At 41.1% G+C, this 18,543-nt stretch overlaps 1 protein-coding gene across 10 annotated transcripts in view; it reads right to left on the bottom strand.

Annotated features, from left to right (window-relative positions):
* Positions 1-1,454: 1,454 nt before the first annotated feature.
* The window catches only part of FARS2 (phenylalanyl-tRNA synthetase 2, mitochondrial), a 229,127-nt gene continuing 212,038 nt past the window's right edge, over positions 1,455-18,543 (bottom strand). For all 10 annotated transcript variants that reach the window (XM_071553311.1, XM_071553314.1, XM_071553307.1 and 7 more), the window contains one exon: positions 1,455-1,767. In XM_071553311.1, the coding sequence (XP_071409412.1) occupies positions 1,629-1,767 (139 nt within the window). In that variant the 3' untranslated portion in view covers positions 1,455-1,628. The remainder of the gene's footprint in view (positions 1,768-18,543) is intronic.

The following is an 18,543-nucleotide window of genomic DNA, read 5'->3' on the forward strand; positions in this document are numbered from 1 at the left end:
TTGTCTTGGAACAATTACTGCTCAGTGCAATTCAGGGAAGGGCTTCTCTTCTTCAGTGGTCCTCACTGAGGATCCTGAAAAGGTCAAAGTTGAAGGAGACATCAAATGGGCTAGGCTGTATTTAGGGAACTTAGTAGATGGTGGTTTAAAAATCACCAAGTAGGTTTTTGTGGTGCCTAAATGGCACCCATTCTTTTTGCCTAGTAGAAAGTCTAACATACTGTTTTCATAACCAAGTTATTTGGATAAGAAAACAGTGATTTAGATTAGGGTTTGTTTACACAGCTAAATATGTTGAGTAATGAAATTAAAATGAGCTCTCTGCTTCTGTCATATCTGCAATAGTGACTGGCTGCTTACGGTTGAGTACAAGCCTGCTGCACAGATGTTTCTTGATAAGGTATAAATCTGTGTTAGATGTTGTTTATTGCAGCATTTTTATTGCCTTCTTCCCTGAAGGAGGGAATGTTGTCTGCACAGCAACCAGATGTGATCTGCAAGACTGTATGAAATGCCATTACAAGCAAAAACAGGTCCCATATTCCATATCAGCATCTGCAGTGGCTCATCAAGTATTTATCAGATCATCTGAACACTTCTACAGGCCCTAGCATCACACCATCACCAGAATTTACTTATTATAACCTGCAATGAAAAAGGCAAGCATCTTGTAAAGTGAATGGTACCTCAAATAGCAGGAGGTCCCATTTTAGTTTGGTTTCCTGCCTTAAAGGTCAAATTTCTGAGCAGACACTGCTGCTAGAAGGTAAGATACTATGATAGATCAAGGGAGCTGCTTTTCAGGGCATTGTAGGGAAGAGTTTATCTTTTCTGCCTTCCTGCCCCAGGTGATATCAATCCTTTGATGGTGACAGGGGAAGAGACTTATCTTGCACCGGTACCTATGCAAGGAAAATTGAGACAAGGGAGTTTCTCCCCTGAGGAAGGTGGCACAGCTTGAAGCACCTCACTAAGTGGCTCTGCTCCTGTGGGAGCAAGAGGATCTAACTGGAAAAACTTGCCAATGACCTGGCATTTGAAGACAGCCAAGCTTGGCCCCAGAGACACACTTGGTTCTTCTCTGTAGCTGATGAAAGGAACACCCACGTGCTCTGAAGGTAAGAGAGCCAAACTTTGCAAGATGTACTTCTTGGAAGGTTTCTTGAAACAAAAACTGACATTTCTTATCAAAAAAAAAAAAGGGGGAGGGATGTGGAGGATGGGTTATTATTCCCTGATATAATCTATGTGTCTGATTTGCTTCACTTGTTACACGGACAGAGGATCCTGTCAACAGAGAAATAATGCCAAGTATTTAGAGTTTAATGGAACCCAGGGACCAATTAACAACACAGAAAACCACCAGGCAGTGTATTTCTTATCGTAACAGGAGGGAAATCTTACATTACTGCTGTTCCCCCATTTCTTAAAATAAAGCACCAGCACTTTGTCAATGATTTCTCAGCAGTAACGTTTATTACCTGCTAGTTTTACCACTGCCCATTCATCAATCGCTTTGCATGTTCTATGTTCAAAACCCCTCTCTTTTAACCTAAAACCCCAAAAAGAGAAGGGAAAAAAAGGAAGAAAAAAAAGCAACTGTCAACTAGGACTTCAGAGCAGCAGTGCTAGAACCTGCCCTCAACCCCAAGTTCTCGAACTGCTGACTCCTCAATAGCTTGATGGATGCGATGCACCTCGTCCTGCGTCAAAGTCCTCTCCGGGTGGCGGTAAACGATACGGTAGCAGTGGCTGACCTTCTTTGTCCTACAAAACATAAACCAAAAGAGGACTCATAAATACATGTGCCTACAAATGCAAATACATGAGGCCCAACACTTACCCTGTGGATCACTTTTATTTGCGGTCTAATTTTGTTCCCGTTGCTTGAAAATCACCTTAATGCTAAAATACACAGTCCGGAGAGGTGGGACTGAGCTGAATTTTAATTTTTGCAGAGGACTTTGCTCAAGTCCACCTTATACCTCAACTTGTACTGCAGTGGGGTAGCTTCTTAGCAGAGCAAACAGAGGGCTATGCTAACTAACACCACTGAAATGCTGCTGACAACACAGATTTCATTTTGGTGGTAATGGTTTCTTACCCTGTGCTATGGAAAGTAAAATGTAAAGCAGAACAGGAAAAAGGAATAGAGAAGGGGGAATGATGGGGGGGAAAGTATTTAAGAGTTGCTGGTTAGGCAGAGACAAGTTAATGAAAACACAGGACAAACTAATAAGTTGAGTAAGAGTGAAAAAAAATCTTTCTGCTCTCCATCTAAAGCAGGTTGGAGTACTGAGCTCTTGCAAGGGCATCTCTGTAATTGGAGTGCTTGTGTTACTGAATTTAAATGGCAGTTATGGCATCCTTTTTAGTTTTAAATGGAGCCCACACAGCTTCTCCTTTCAAAGGTAAACACTTACTTCAGTCAAAAAGAGAAAATCTAAGGGGAAAAATAATGGGAAAACAGAGATCAAGTACCAGGCACAAGAAGCTTCCAGACTGGCAGAACTCTGAGTTTAATGGCACACAAAGGCATTCAGCAAGCTTTGGGTCATCTCTCTCCTGAAATTGCTTCACATTAGAAACCAAGTTTATTATGCCCATTTGATTACAATTAAGATTATATGTGTTCATAGACAAAGATAATTGTCAAGATATTCATTTCAATCTCAAACCCTACCAGAAACAGGACAAATAGTTGTTACCTCAGAATAGCTATTTGATACCAATTTTGTTCCACTTGATATGTGTGGGAAGCTTGCCCTGCTCCCACTGGCCATCTACAACAAAAAAGGTTACTTCAAATTAAAGCATTCCCCCTTTTTTGTGTGCTCTGAAGATAAAGCAAGTTAAATTTGGCTGGCATGGGAAAGGGCAAACTGCATTTCATAAAGTGTTAAGCTGACTGCAGTTAACTGCTGAAAGCTGGCCAAGAGCTTTCCCTGTGTGCAGGTTAAATGCTGTAGCAAAGGGATCTTGGAGAAAAGAGGAGAAGGTTTAACTGCTGGGAAGGTATTGCTCTGCTCTGCTCCACCTTTGCAAAGCAGTCAAGAGGACAGACCTTGGAGAAGCAAGTAAATGGAATAACCGGATGCTACACTGTCAGTGAGAAACCTGAATAAGAGAGAGGGATAACAAATTGGGGCTCAACAGAAACAATTTACAAAACCAGGTTGGCAAACAGCACTACAGCTGGTAGTATCTCAGTTTTTAAAGGTGCTACAGTAACACACCTGGTCAAAACCATTTCCAAATTGCTTTGGCTGGAAATCTATTTAAAAGGTATTCAGTCACAGGCTTGATCATGAAGTCTTGTAAATATTTGGAATATTCCCATAATGGAAAATTCATTACCACCATTTAACATGATGTAAACACAGGTTTGCTTAACATAGGTGTAAGTTGGGGTGGGGGGGATCTCCAGCACAGTTTCCTCACTGAAGGGGACAATTACTCCTAACTCATGTGCTCCTGTATTCCCTCTCCCTCCAACCCAGCAAGCAGTTCATTCATGAGGCAAATGAAATATGTCAGAATAGGACACAATAGTTTCTTGTGGGTGTTGAGGAAAACCAGCAGCTTTAGGAGGTATTTAAATTAGGGAAGTGTAGAGGACTTACAGAACAGCACAGCAGTAGACTTCTGTTAGATGTATCAGAAGTTAACCATTGGTGTGGGAAAAATACAATGGGGATTGCATTAAATGTAATTAATCTAAATTTAATTACAGGCAAAAAATGAAGTTGTAACTACTAATACACGTCTGGCTACTCATATACTCAAGTGGATGTGACATTTTTCCTCCCACCTTTCAGCTATGTTTATTTGTATCTTTGTTACTGATTACAAAGAAAGAGTATAATGGTTCAATGCTACTTCAATAAAAGGCACACTGCAAGTTTCGAAACCTTAAGCATTGTATCCAGAGAGCTATTCCTAACCTTTCAAGGGAGATGGGGAAGAATAATTCTTGACTCTTCCCTCCTCTAATATTTCCTCCCCTCCCACACTCAAATAAAATACTAAGACACTGTGATTAATCCCTGCCATCAGCTGCAACTGAAAACAATTACTGTCAGCAAACACCACCTTTGCTTATTCCCTTTCTCGCTTTCCTTTTGTTCTGCAGAGCCACAGAGTGTTTTGCTACCTTAAAGATGGCTCTGCTAATGCATAATGAACTCTCTGCTGCATGTCATGCTGCAGCCTGCCGACACAGAAGCAGTAGCTCTCTATCCCCAGAAAGAAAATTTTGAGGCCAACACCCAGAACAGCAGCTTCACTGGGTAAAAATAAATAAATAAATAGAAAAGAAATACATTTTAGAAGCTTAGCAGTGAGCACATTGGTCTTTCTTTACCTAAACTGCACCGCCAGACAAGTCCATGCGGTTTGCAGTCACGCAAACTCCTCTCCCATTAGGCTTCAGCTCATCTCAGTGTCACAAGTCTCCTCTGCACCAGCCTGCGGCTCTCAGGGACTGAAACGCAGGGAATGGAATGCAGGGAAGCACTGTCCAAAGGGACACAGGGATTTATTCCGACACCAGAGGAGGAAACAAGATATGGACTGTGAACAAACATTGGAGTGAAACAATGCCTAATGCTCTTTCATAGGATTTTTGGAGGAAACACCTTTGCTTCACGATTTTCAGGAATTGGCACACAGTGCCTCCATGTGCTAGGGAGCTGCTCCCTGCTGGGTCAGATTCACGGCACAGGGTCAACCTGAAGGTCAGTGCATATGTTTGGATATTTCAGCTTGATATCTAAGCACAACAAGAGATTAAGGGGCCTTAGTCTCCCACTAGTCTAATAAAACCAACATGAAAGCCACCTGACACTAGCACTAGGGCTGGAATGAAAGGGTGTGCTGGGCAACAAAAATAAATACATATGTGTTAACTTTCCCTGCATGGAAGACCACTAAAGGATGCTTTAGATGCAACTTGTCTAGAAACCTGATCCCAGAAGCTACCAACAGCAAAGCACTTAAATCTCCTGGGGAACCTATCCCAGTCATTACATAAGACTAACCACAGTGTCATTTGGTAACCAAAATGTTGCATAAAGAATAAATGCCTGGCATTGGCATCTGTGTCTTCCACACATGATACCATAACAGGAATGAAAATTTCTCCATCCTGTACTGGAAGAGAGAGATAAAACAGGCAACAGTGAGTGGGGAAAATTCCTACTATTAAACTGTGCTCTACTTTCCATCTGCCTTAAATAAAGCACAGAAGCATAGAGACTTCTGCAGGGAGGTTACCCCTGCTCTTAGGTGGTGAGAACAACACAGAACCACTCATTTTTCTAGAAAGCTGGATTTACTTTGAGGAACAGAAAACTAGAGATGACAATCACCCACAGCATGAAAGAGCAAAAAAAGAGTACCATCTCTTTCATATGCTGAGCAGTACTAAGCAGTACTACTCACCACCAGACCTATTATTGCACCTTTTCCTACAGAATACTATTTAAGAGGAAAGACCTACACACATGGTAGCACAAGTATTTGAGATTATTTTCTCTCTGTTTAGTGAGTCATGTTAATGAGGTTCTTTGAGGGTCTCCCAATTCCTGCCATGGCAGTTTGTATCTTACATCCCCCCCAAAAGATTCATCAAGTATCTCCCTTACAGAGTATTCAGTGACTGCTACGCCCTTTACAGAGATCACATCATGCTCTGAGCATGCATGGAATGACCTCAGGGAAGGGAAAGACTTGTTTTGTTTGCACCAATGTCCTGAAGGTGGTGAAGAAAATACAGATTCATGTTATTGGCATCCTGGTTGAAAGAGCCATATGGAAAGCACACCTTTAGTTTTACTTGGTGGCTCCAGCAGTTCCAGAATGGTTCATGTTTTAAGTGGAAATAGGGAGGAATATTAAACTGTAAGAAGAAGATGTAATTAATTACCTGTTCCTTTTTGTTTTACACTTTCAAACCACATCCATCTCTATGATAGTAGGCACAACTGGCAAATTTCCTACTATAAATTTTAAATTGACAAGGAGTACTCTTTGCTAAGAACCATATCATGGAAAATGGCAAAAGGCTTGTGCTATATACCTTATGTCAGTGGCAAATAATTCAATTACCATGGTGACATGCACATAGAATATAACAGTAATTCTCTGAACAAAGGTCTTTCCTAAAGATGCATCCTCATCAGTCCTTTCAAATGCTAATATTTTATCTCTCTGGAAGAGCATATTGTATACACAGCATATACTTAAAAGGGGAAATATTTTGTTTAAGGCAATTTTGATGCCATTGAAAGGCATTGTATCACCTCCAGGAGAAAGAATTATTTTGATCCCACAGAAATCAGGGAATAGTCATTTTGTTGCACACCTTTTCGAGCTGATACCTGGCTAAGGGATGGTTCAGCTCCAAAGATAGTTCAGGTCAACATAAGCATGTTGAGACTGTCAACATTATTTGTCCACTGTGGATTTGTTTGGTGGTCACTTTGAAAGAGATGCATGTTCACTGACACATGGTTGGACTGAAATACTGTTCTTCTATTTCACAAAACTGAGATAGTAATAGACTTTTTGCTCTTTTCTAATTGGACTTGGTGAGATCTGTATGTGAATACCAAACCCTGAACCTGCTTGACCTTTTCATTCTTTCTTTAGTATTAATTCCATTTTAAGCTTCTCTCTTCATATAGGAAAAAAAGTCAAAATTCTGTTAATAGCCAGATTACTGAGAGAGATAAAGAGCACAGTATGGGATACAACGGCAGAGAACATAAATAACACCTTCTAGTTAAGACAGTGAAAGGTGAATGCAAAGCACTTGGAAACTTTTCACCTTCTCAGTCACAGAGACACTGTTAGATGGCCATATGTAGGATCTAAGCCATTGCCCAGTATTCAAAAACATGGATTCATTAGAAAGTTTGATCACGATTTTCCTTGTCTGTCTAAATCTATCAACTTAATTTCTTGCATGCAGGAAGAGATACAAATAGATAAATACTGAAAAAAATATTTCATAGGCACCACCTGAAAGAGAAAGTCACCTGGCTGTAAGATGTACTCACTAAATTTTTAGTGAAAGAGTTCAAGCAATTTCTTGTGCTTTGGCCCAGCACTTTGGCCCCTAATGACCTTTTCTCATTTCAATGTATTGCCTTGGTTTGCTGACACAGGCCAGCAAAAGAACTACTGTGAGCACTGCAGGGTTTTTCCTGCCAAACTCTTGTAAAAGAGACTGAGTTACACAAGAAACAGAGAGTATTTCCCTTGTGCACTGTTACAGTTGTGTCAGTAATCAGCCAAGGATAGAGTCAACCCATCGCAGATCCAAGAACTTCCTATTAAAAAGCTCTTAAGCCTCACAGCATCAACATTAATGGAATCCATTACATGCAGCAGCAATGAAATATCACTAGGGTGAAGAAGAAAAGTGCCATTCTTCATTACACTAAAAGAAAATCCAGAGCACTTGCAGGATCATGAGCTAACTGTGATACAGACTTTTGCTGCCACCGAAGGGCAGAAAACAAATGCTAAGCCTTGGGATTTGGGACTGTGTTTTTTCTTTCCATTTTAAAGACAATGACTCATTGATTCCTCAAAGAAAGCAATGATCAATGGTTATAAAGCAGGTATGAAACCAGTTCTCAAGGGGATGGATTTCACCATTGGTGATGACTGCTTGTCCTCCAGTGTCTGTCTCTTTGGGAAAACAATCTATGTGGGTGACAGAATTCCCATCATATCTGATCTATACCTGTACTGGCAAATCCATTTCATGTGGACTGAAAGTTGGATGTACTGAGAGTTGTGTAAGATGAACTTGGTGCATTCAGTTCACAATGGGCCTCCTCCATTTTTAGGGGCTCACCAGTCCCTCCATGAGTGAGTTCAAAATCCTGCTCCAAATCCAGGAAGATTCAAGAGTAGGCTAGAGGTTGAGTATCTTCAAGACCTGCCTTGTTGTTAGCACAGTAACCCTGGGGCACTAATCATGCCACATAAATTCAACACTATGCATGGATTGAGTCTCTCAACTTCCCAAGGCTGAGCCCTTCAGCAATGAAAGAAAGCCATGCAGTGGGCACAGATAAGAACATGTGCAAACCTGTGAGACTTGGAATAAGGTACAAACCCTTACTTTTTCTTCAGATTTATCACTATGACAGGATACAAGGATTGCACATGGGAATAAAGATAAGGAAGATCAAACTTTCTGACAGAAACGCAAACATACAAAATCCAGTGAAATTATTTCTACCCACTGCAGTGGCAAATAAGAGAAGGTTGCTTGGTAAAATATTTGAGAGATTTAATTTTATGTGGTAAACACAGAAAAGTAATTGCATGCTGAAAGTAAGAGAAAAAAAGAGAGAGTCTCAGCATCAGGCAGGACAGAATACCTGTGTACAGCACAGGGTTTTATTTTGCTTCACTTTTCCTACATTTGCCTGAGAAGGTTCCATGCCAAAGGCTTTTCAAAGTCTAATCTTGTTTTCACCAATCAAAATGCACGGGGTAGTACTTTTTGTTATTTGTTGTTTAAAAATTGACCACTAGAGACTTAAACATTCCCTAACTGAGCAAACAAAAGAACAAAATAACTCGATTTGGATATTGTGTCTCATGGGAACTGCCATCTAAGTTCCTTGACTTTCTCCTTCCCTGTTTAGTTCAGACACCATGTCAAGACTACATTTCCCAGGAGAGAACAAGGCAAAAAATTCCTATGATGGATCACGTCCTCTCTCTGGAAAAGAAACTTGGCTCACATAGCTGATGGTGACATACTGAGGAGAGCAGAAACAAGTATTACCTGGAAATCCTGGTAGCACTGGCAGCTGAAGCATTTTGGCTTCCAGCCAGAAAATTCTTACAGAAAAATTCTCATTTTCAGTGAGTAGAACCACAACAAATCAACATATTTTCTGCCATTGCTGGCTCTCCCATTTTCCCCACATTTTTCTTGTCCTCCTAAATCCCTCATTTAGTGGTAGAAGAGGGTATCTTTGACAGCTCTGTGGTTCTGGCAGAACTTTGTGACTCAGATATAACATTCACAATCCTGTTTCCCGTTCCAGGGCAACTGGCTAGCACTGGATCAGATGATGGACACAACCTGTCTCTGTTTCCACAGCTCTGGAAGACACACTGTTTGCAGAGTGGTGCTTCTTGAGAAAAGACATTATATTCATCTCCCTCTGAGCCACAGTGTGCAGTTAAGAGGATGGAAGAAACTTTGGCCATGCTTCTGTCCAACAGTGATATTAATGGTCATTAGTTACAACAGTATCTCTCATAAGTTTCCAACCACTGGCAACTGAAATGCCACCTGTACTTGTGAGAGACAACCCATCTCAATAATCTGAACAAATCCAACAAGAGAGGCAAATTTGGACTCATTCAAATGCTATCTAAAATATTTATAATAAAAATGTTAAGTGTGATACCTTTTCAGTTCTTGTGAGTGAAAGATCAAAGACAAGAAGTATAAATATTTAGCAGTTTTTTCAGCCAACTACATGTTAATACCAACGGCTACAAAAAGTATTACTAAAAATAACATTGCTGTCGAATTAAAACCTATTCCATAATTGAGTGAAAATTGAATTTATATGAGAATTTAAAACAATTCATTCTCCTAAGAAATGAAGATGGATGGGAGTGACAGCTGGTTAGGATGTATCTCCACTGAGCACTAGCAGCAATCAGGCTCTACAGAGTTAGAAGGCAGACAAGTGCACAGGAAGGTCTGAATGCTGTTTTAGGCTCTCGTACAGATTTCATCACTGATATCACTGGTTTTGTTCTCACCAGGCCTAGGAGCTGGGTGTTTGAATTTCCTCTGCACTTGTTGAGAGTTGAAAGAACATGGCTCTGGACTCAGACCAAGAACCTAAACAACTTTTCCGAGGTCACATACCAGATTAATGAGAGAGAAGGAATTTGGATAAGTGCAGGCACAGACCCTTTGAGTTACCCATCTTTCAAGTTACTCTTGCCATGCACAGACACTTCCAATCACCTTTCTTTCCTGCAAGCTGTATAGTAGTGCTGGAAAGAAAACAGGCTATGGCAGGAAATGGCAATTCATCCCATATAGAATGGACAGGGCAGGGAAGAATGGAGACCCAACATCAGGATAACCAAATACGCTGCTTGTTAAGTGGCAAATTAAACCAAAGAGAAAACTGGAGAAAACAGGATGGGAAGAAGAGAGCAGGAAGAGATGAGTTAACATGAGGCTAAAAGGCAGGAGGGACTTTAAAATTAAAAGCTGAGGTTAAGAGAAATCACTTGCCCCCTCTTTTTGAAAAAGCAATACATTACAAGCACCTGCCCTCTTGGGCACTAGGAGGCAATTTAAGAACACTTGTAGCTGTGTGTGTGTGCAAATATAGGGGGTTTCTCAATGGGGCTGCTTAAAGTATATGTCAAAGGTGGTGAAAATTCTGCAGCCACTTGCACAATTAAGTGTTGTTTGCTATTTCCTTCCAGTCCACAAGACACTTTTCCTCTCAGAATTGGCAGGTTTTATGAGTCTTAGTCTGGCTAACTGGTTTGTTTTGGAGATGCAGAAATTCCCCACTTTCCCTCCCTGAGGATCGAGTGGTTCCACACAGACAGTCACAAGAAACCTGTTCTCATCGTTTTTCTGACAGCTGCTGCCTTGGGAAGACAACTCAGGAAAAGTCCTCAGAGGAAGGAAAACTACTGGCCAGCAGATAAAAAGTATTGTTAACACACAGGAAAACTGCCTGGCTGTTAAACATTTCTCTTACTGGATCCCATTTATACAGGTGATAAATTTGGACCATGATGATAGTGAGAGAATCTGGATCTTGTAGGTGAGGCTTGCCTGGTGTTTTGAATGTAATGATGGGGAAAATCTCCCACTGATTATTGAAACTAGCCAAAAGATGACAACATATGCCAAGGAGGTGCACTGGCCAGAACTTTTACAGCTGTAAAAATGAGCATTAGTTTGGAAACCTCTACCTACCATGGTTGGTATTTTGCCCCCTTGATATTATGGCTACTCTTTACAAAATTAAAAATGTGAATGAAATATGCACAGTGAACACTTCTTACAGTAAGACAATAAGAGCATCATGCAATAAAATACCACGTGGGCATGAAGACTAAAAAGTCAGGGTACAAAATGAGACACATAACTCCGTGAGTACAATGAAATTACTGGTCTGCCACTCAAGAAAGGAAAGAAAGCCATTAAGATATTACAGCAGGAAGATCAAAATACCATTTTTGCTATGACTTTACTGAAAAAGGCCAAGTGATCCTCCCACAAGCAGGAACTAATATCAGCAAAGAAGGAATGAGATTTCAGCACAGAACGGGGAATACGCAGGGAGCACCAGAGTAAACCAAATATTCTCAAATTGTCCAAGACATGAACTTTGCCATAAGGTATTTTAGGAATGAGTAGAACAAATCTCAAAGCTGTTATCAGTTGTCTTTGAGAGTTTGCAGAGGAGAAGTAAGGTAACAAGTGTTTGGAAAAGGTCAGAGTGCCTATTTTTGAAAACATGAAAAAAAAGCTAGGAAGCCACAGAAAGTACAGACCATTTGCTTTTATTTTAATTTCCCAGAAAGACTCTGGTGCAGCTAATGGAACAACTTGTAAGCCTGGAAATAAGAAGTCAAAAAGAAGACAACACAGATGTATTGAGCAAATCTAGTCAAAACAAGCTAATTTCCATCTACAAAGGCACAACAGGCTAATAATCAATAATCATTAAATGAAACAACAAATTGCAGTAATAGCAAACACCAGGGGGGCAGGTGTTTGTGTAGGTGTGTGTACATGTATATGGCACACATCTTCCCAGTCACCTAAACCAGGTGAGAAAACCAGACAAGATCAACATGTCACAAACCAAGGATCCATTGGCAGCTCCAAGTAGTTTCAAAGCTGAAAATTCTTAGCCAGAAATTTTAAACAGTATAATGAAAAGAAACAGAAAAAAAAAAAGAAAAAACCTAAATCGGATTCATAAAATTCAATAGTAAAAAACTTTCTAAATGTTTTACCTTGGAGGGAACTGCTTAATGTAGATGAGAAAACTGGTGATCAATACTGGTGATTGCCACAAAAAGGTGACATTACAAATGTCTGTAGTGGTTGCCAATAATATGTTGTTTCTGGGAGGAGTTATCCACCCTTCAGCCAAATCGGAAGGATTTGGATTTGGACTCTTGTAGAGTTCTCCAATCTGACTACTGGATGATGGAATATTTTCACTAATGGAATAGGTGACACAGCAAAAGTGTTTGTTAACAGGCATGTTACATTCAGTATAACTAAAGACGAGATTAGAATAATGACAAAATGGGAAAGCTGAATAATCCTGACAACCAGACCAAGTGAAAGCTGCTGTATTTAGCCAAAAAAAACTATCTGCATGCACAGAGGATGGGGAACAACCAGGCATAGAGCAGCACTGCACAAAGCATCTAAGGACCCCACAGAATCACAAGCTGAAGGTGAACCTGTGATGTCGCTGTGCTACTTTCACCTGAGCAAGCACCAGTCTAGGATGAATGGCTGGAATACAGCTGGAATTACATCCTTCTGCCCTACTCTGCTATGCTGGCTCAGCTGAAGTGCCCTCCTCACACCGCAAGAAAGATGTGAGGCAACTGGAGGTCACCAGGGAGCAGTGAGAACAAGCAGATGCTTAGATAAAACAAATTATAAGGAAAGACTGGAAGAATATAAGTTGCTCAGCCTAAAGAAGAGAAGGCATGAAAACATGCTTCAAATACATAAAATGCTGCTGCACAGTTAGGTAATAATCTGTTCATCAACACTGACAAGCAGCAAGAGACAAAAGTAATGAGCTCATCTTGCAGAAATGTTCAGCCTGAAAATTCTCTTGGAAAAGCAGTGGGGTCCCCATTGCTGGAAATCTTTAAGGACTGGTTATACAAGTGTCTGTCAGCAATGCTAAAAGTAGAGCTGATCCTGTTTTGGAGTAGGAGGATGAACTAGGTGGCAGTACTCTTCAACTCTTTAGTATAACAGAATGTAATGGTCTTTAAAATGCAGAAAGTTACTTGAGTAGCAGACATAGCTCAGTGTAGCTGCAACTTACCATACAACATGTATTTGTTTAATCCCTGAAAGTGATGTAACCTCTTTAGACCAGCAACCCTGTCATTAGCCCTATAGATCAATGTTGAAATACAGCAGATAGGAAAGTGAACTGCTGCTCAGTTATCTTTCACTGCCTAAGTCAAATAAAAAAACCCCAATCAACCAACCAACCAAAAAGCCCAGAAAAGTCCACTCTATAAGACAGCATCCCAAAGGGAGAATGTCACTCAACTGCTTGTCCCATTTGCTTCAGGGATGAGAGATGTCTTAGGAAAGCTCTAAGGAACAGCCACAGAAGATGCTGCACATCCCTGAGAGGCTGAACAGCATTTTTCTCTTTTAAGCTTTTCTGAGTTTATATCAAGAAGTTAACCCTTTGCTTTTAGTTTTTCAAGTTCACATTCAACCCCAGACAATCTGAAAATAAGGGCAAAGTCTGCCTTCAAACAAAACAATGTTGTAAACAAGCCTGTTGAAATTCTGCATTCCAAGTCAATTAGGGGAAGTCCAGGGACCAGGAGACATCTGAGAAGCCAATCCTTAAATGGAGATGTCGGTGGTTGGCCCCAGCTCTGAGGACTGTGGCCTTCTAACATAGAAGCTGATTAACTTTATGCCCTGTTGCTTACTCACAGTACCTTTTCCTTATGTATTCAATAGCTGTGAGGAAGGAGCTGCCTCCATTTTACCAACCTATGCTGCTTTCTGCATCACAGAATGAGAAGCCAGCACAATAACCCATGTACTTGTACAAGGACATGTGTATGTAAGTGTATATATACATACACAGCCACTGCTGCAAAGGCTAGTTTTTTTATTAACCCTCAGAATTTTGCTTGGATGGATAAGATGACCAGTTTTTTGGAAATCTCAATGTTTACTAAATCATTTTCAGGGATTACATGTTGGTTTCTTAAAAGCTCCATTGCATATGTGTTCTTCCGTTCTTACATGAAATATGAAGTTGCCAAGGAACAAATTATTTATGACTTATCTTGTACAGTAACAAAGACTGAATTTATGGAGGCACATACTAGTTTGAAAGTACTTCAGTCTGTTGTTCCCTGAACTGCAGATCTCTTAGCCAAGTTTAAGATGCACACAAAAGAAAAGATCAAATTCTTGACATGACTGTCTGAATCACAGCAGGAAAAACTCATGGTTGCCACAGGTTCCTGCACCACAATCCCACAAACCTGCCTCAGTTGTAGGTAACTCAGAGTAAGTCACAATTATTAATCTGGATCACTAACTGGAATGAACTCGAGTTATTCTTTCATTACTAATTTTAGAGTTACAGAGGTGACTGGTATATATTGTACATAAGATGCATCAATTTGGTGGCATGATCCTAAACAACATCATCTCTGCTTGTAGATCTGCCTCATCTCAACTAAAGAGGTCATACCCTTAAGATCAGCAGAGTTTGGGCTCTACTTTGCCTAATTCGACACACCTAGCTGGGATAGCTGGACTTCTAATGTTATGTTTCAACACATACACAGTACAAAAGAATATGAACATTATTAGCCACCCACTGCTGAAAGGGTTGCAATGCTATTCATGTTCCCTTCTGCATCCATTGTGTCTCTCCACTGTAGTCCCATGGACAAACTCTCTCCCCAGCCAGTGACACCATCGCTCTGCAGAGATGGCTGAACCAACACAGGTGCTGTGTGGATTCACTGAGAGAATATACCTCCTTAAAATCGAAGAGTTGACAGAGAATACACTTTAGCCCTTAAAGAGGAAGAAGATGGAGTCCTGTTTAACATCTTTATTGATGATTTAGATGAGGGGATTGAGTCCATCATCAGCAAATTTGCTGATGACACCAAGTTAGAGGGGAGTGTCGACCTGCTGGAAGGCAGGAGGGCTCTGCAGAGGGATCTGGATAGACTGGAGAGATGGGCTGATTCCAATGGGATGAAGTTCAATAAGGCCAAGTGCAGGTCCTGCACTTTGGCCACAACAACCCCCTGCAGCGCTACAGGCTGGGGACAGAGTGGCTGGAGAGCAGCCAGGCAGAAAGGGACCTTGGAGTACTAATTGACAGGAAGCTCAACATGAGCCAACAGTGTGACCAGGTGGCCAAGAAGGCCAATGGGATCCTGGCCTGGATCAAAAATAGCATGGCCAGCAGGCCCAGGCCAGTGACCCTTCCCCTGTACTCTGCATTGGTGAGGCCACACCTTGAGTGTTGTGTTCAGTTCTGGGCCCCTCAGTTCAGAAAGGATATTGAGGGGCTGGAGCAGGTCGAGAGAAGAGGTCTCACCCGTGATGACAATTAATCCACCATGGAAGCCGAAACATCAGTTCCAAAGCAGAGGTTGCACAGGACTTGGACACTTATGGTACAGTCAAAACATTCATAAGCATTTCTAAGCTGGATGAAAGCTTTCTTATACTGCTTGCACACCTACACTGGCAGGGACAAGCTTGGTCTCTTGTATCTCAACAGATCTCAGTTCTGTATATCCCACAATACATCACAGAAACTCCACAGGGAAGGCTGGGAAGAATCCGTATCAGGCTTAGCGTTCACCTACAAAGCCCATGGTTAGATCCATTCTGTGTTGGATCAATCTTTCAGTTTTGTTGTTATTTTTGGTTTTGTTTTTTAAAGGTTGAGACTGTATCTATTTTCTTTTCCACAAATACTGGGTGAGCATTTCAGTAGCACCTGGGTGAGGCAACAAAACCAAGCAGCAGTGCTGTTTGCACAAATCCTTCTCCAACTCAGTCTCCAGGTGCTCTTCGCTGCTTCTCAGATTTGCCTTCCCACAATAAACCAGCACATCTGCCTGAGTGGCTGCACGTGTGATGAACCACACTAGCAAGCTGATGTCGTTCAAAATTACTAAATTCCCAGTCTGGTTCAGTGAATGGCCACACCAGCCACTGTGCCAGCACAGTGCAGGGGTGAGAACAGCACAAAGCAAGACTTCTGCTGCCAGGAAAAACACATGTGGAACCAGGGGCTAAAATTACAAGCTGGTAACCCACTGAATCCACATAAGCACTAAAGCATGTCCTCCTTTTTTCCTCCAAGTTCATGTAAAACCATGTTATACATCAAAACAAGACTCATAAATAAGAGAGAGGTCAAAAAACCCTGTCTGGCTGTCCCTGGAAGTTGCTGAGTCCAAGCTCCTGACCTATTCCCACTGAAGGCAATGGGATGTCATTGCTTTCTGCCAACTGAGGATTCAGCTGACGTTTTACAAAACAAGAGGGACAGGTCCCTGGGTAGCAACGTTTTTAAAGCTGATCAGCAGAAGCAGCCACTTGGATCCTGTTCTTAAAAATGATGATACACCAGTTTAGTTAGGAAATGAATGGATGTGTCCAGGACAGCATGAGAAGAGGTAAGCAAAAACAGCTATGACAACTGAACTCTGCTATACTGCAAAGACTTTTGCCATCAGATAAACCTGAGGTCAGTGGCCTGAGCAGACCTTAGGTGTGCAGGGTTCTTCAAAGGGCCTCTGTTCTAGTCCAAATTTCATTCCATGCTACTGAAATTGCCTCTTCTGACAAACATAATACAGATCCTGGGAAGGGAGGCCCATGTCTGTAAGCTCACTGTTTCAGTATTTCATCAGAGATAGCAACAATCCTTAAGAAGTTACTGCCATTAAAATTAATCTGTTCAAAAACATTGCCTTTAACTACTCCCCTGCACTGTGGGACATCAGCCCAAGCTGACTGACGGCTTTTGGACATTAAAAAGCAAGGTTGGATAGAAGGAGGGTGTGGGGATCAAGAGATAGAAATACTAATGGTGAATCACTCATTTGCTGAGAGAAGGCATGGCTGCCTTTAATGAATAGTTACATGGAGGATGTGAGATAATGTAAGTGGGACTGTTATGAAATTTGAGATACTTTGAGTAATGATCCATAAAGCTGCTAACTGGATTCAGTAAGTTGTTGAGTCATTGCCATGTAAGACTGGGCTGCTCATACAAAATCCATATGGCTGAAGACATAAAGTGGTTTGCTTTTGGTTGGAGAAGATGAAAATAAGCATACTTGTATAGGAATTTTTAAGAATAAAAAATAAATAATAAAAAAATCAGACACAATTATGTACCATCCACACTAACAATATTGTGTCATTCATATTTTAATTAAAGATGTCCTGAGAGTGAGAATTATCAGGCATGGAATTAGCATGGATTTTTAATGTTCTGAGCAAAAAAAATACAGTATGTTTTCTGAACTGAAATATCTACTATGACATCAACTCAAAGTAAAATTAAGATTGGACAGAATGATGCTGGGCACTACATATGAATCACTGCTCTTTCACCTTTTAGAATATTTTCACATTCCAACTGAGAGGCTAAATGAGATTAGTGCTTAACACAAAAAAGAGAACTTAACACCACTATGGATATAATTCATTCTGGAGTAACTACTCAAGCAAAGACCCAGGGATGAGCCAGTCAGACAACTCTATTATCTTTCTGCTGAAGAAAGTGTGATTAGTGGAGGAAATGTCACATTTACACTTAAAAATTGTTTCAAAGGCAACTTGTATCTTTTGGCACAACTCAGCCATTTAAAAATACTGTAAAAGAAAGAGGCAGATACAGATACAGCAAAGAGCACTTCTTTACATGATTTCTCACCCTTGTATTAAGCCACCAAGTTCAGCTTGAATATTCAGTGTCTCTGTGGTTGGCATTTCCCAGGCAGCAGGGCTGGTCCTCAGGGAAGCAGCACCAGGGCTCTTGGAGATGAAGGCTCCCCATGCAGCATCAGCCTGTGGTGCAGCACAGAGCAGCAGGACACAGAGCAAGGGGAAACTGCATCTTCCTCACTCCCTCTGCTGTGAAAGGCGAGAGGAGGTCTCTGCAGCCACTCTATAGCATGTAGGAAGGGGACAAGGGCGGTCACACCGGATGGAGGAGGAACATTTGCTAACAAATATGCTTCTCCAGAGACTTTCCCTCAAAGGTCACATTGACAGCATTGCATATAAAATGAGCATCTCTTCTAAAGATGTCTTTGTACATTCACCACTAATAGAATCAGAGAATTACTCCCAGGTGCAGTGCCGTCTTGAGCAGTGTAAAACTCAGGACCATTACACATGGACAGGTTTTGTTTGTTGTTTTTTTTTTCCTTTAAATGGCAACTACTCTCAGTCTTCTTTTTCTGGCTTTTCACCATTTTTCCCCCTTCTACTTTTCATTTTCACTTGGCATTTGCTGGCAATGAGCTGCAAAGCCTGTACATGGGAGCCAACTAAAGTTACCTGGGAAATTCAAAGGAAATGAGCTGTAAAACTAAGAAAAAACTACTTTCAGCACAGAGGTACCAACTTCATGGGCACCCTCACTTGTAACCCCCTGGAAAATCACACAAACCAAGAAGCACAGGATGAACTTGGAGAGGAACTTTGGTTTGTGGCATAAGCAC

The sequence above is a fragment of the Pithys albifrons genome, chromosome 4 (assembly GCF_047495875.1).
Source record: "Pithys albifrons albifrons isolate INPA30051 chromosome 4, PitAlb_v1, whole genome shotgun sequence".
NCBI lineage: Eukaryota > Metazoa > Chordata > Aves > Passeriformes > Thamnophilidae > Pithys > Pithys albifrons.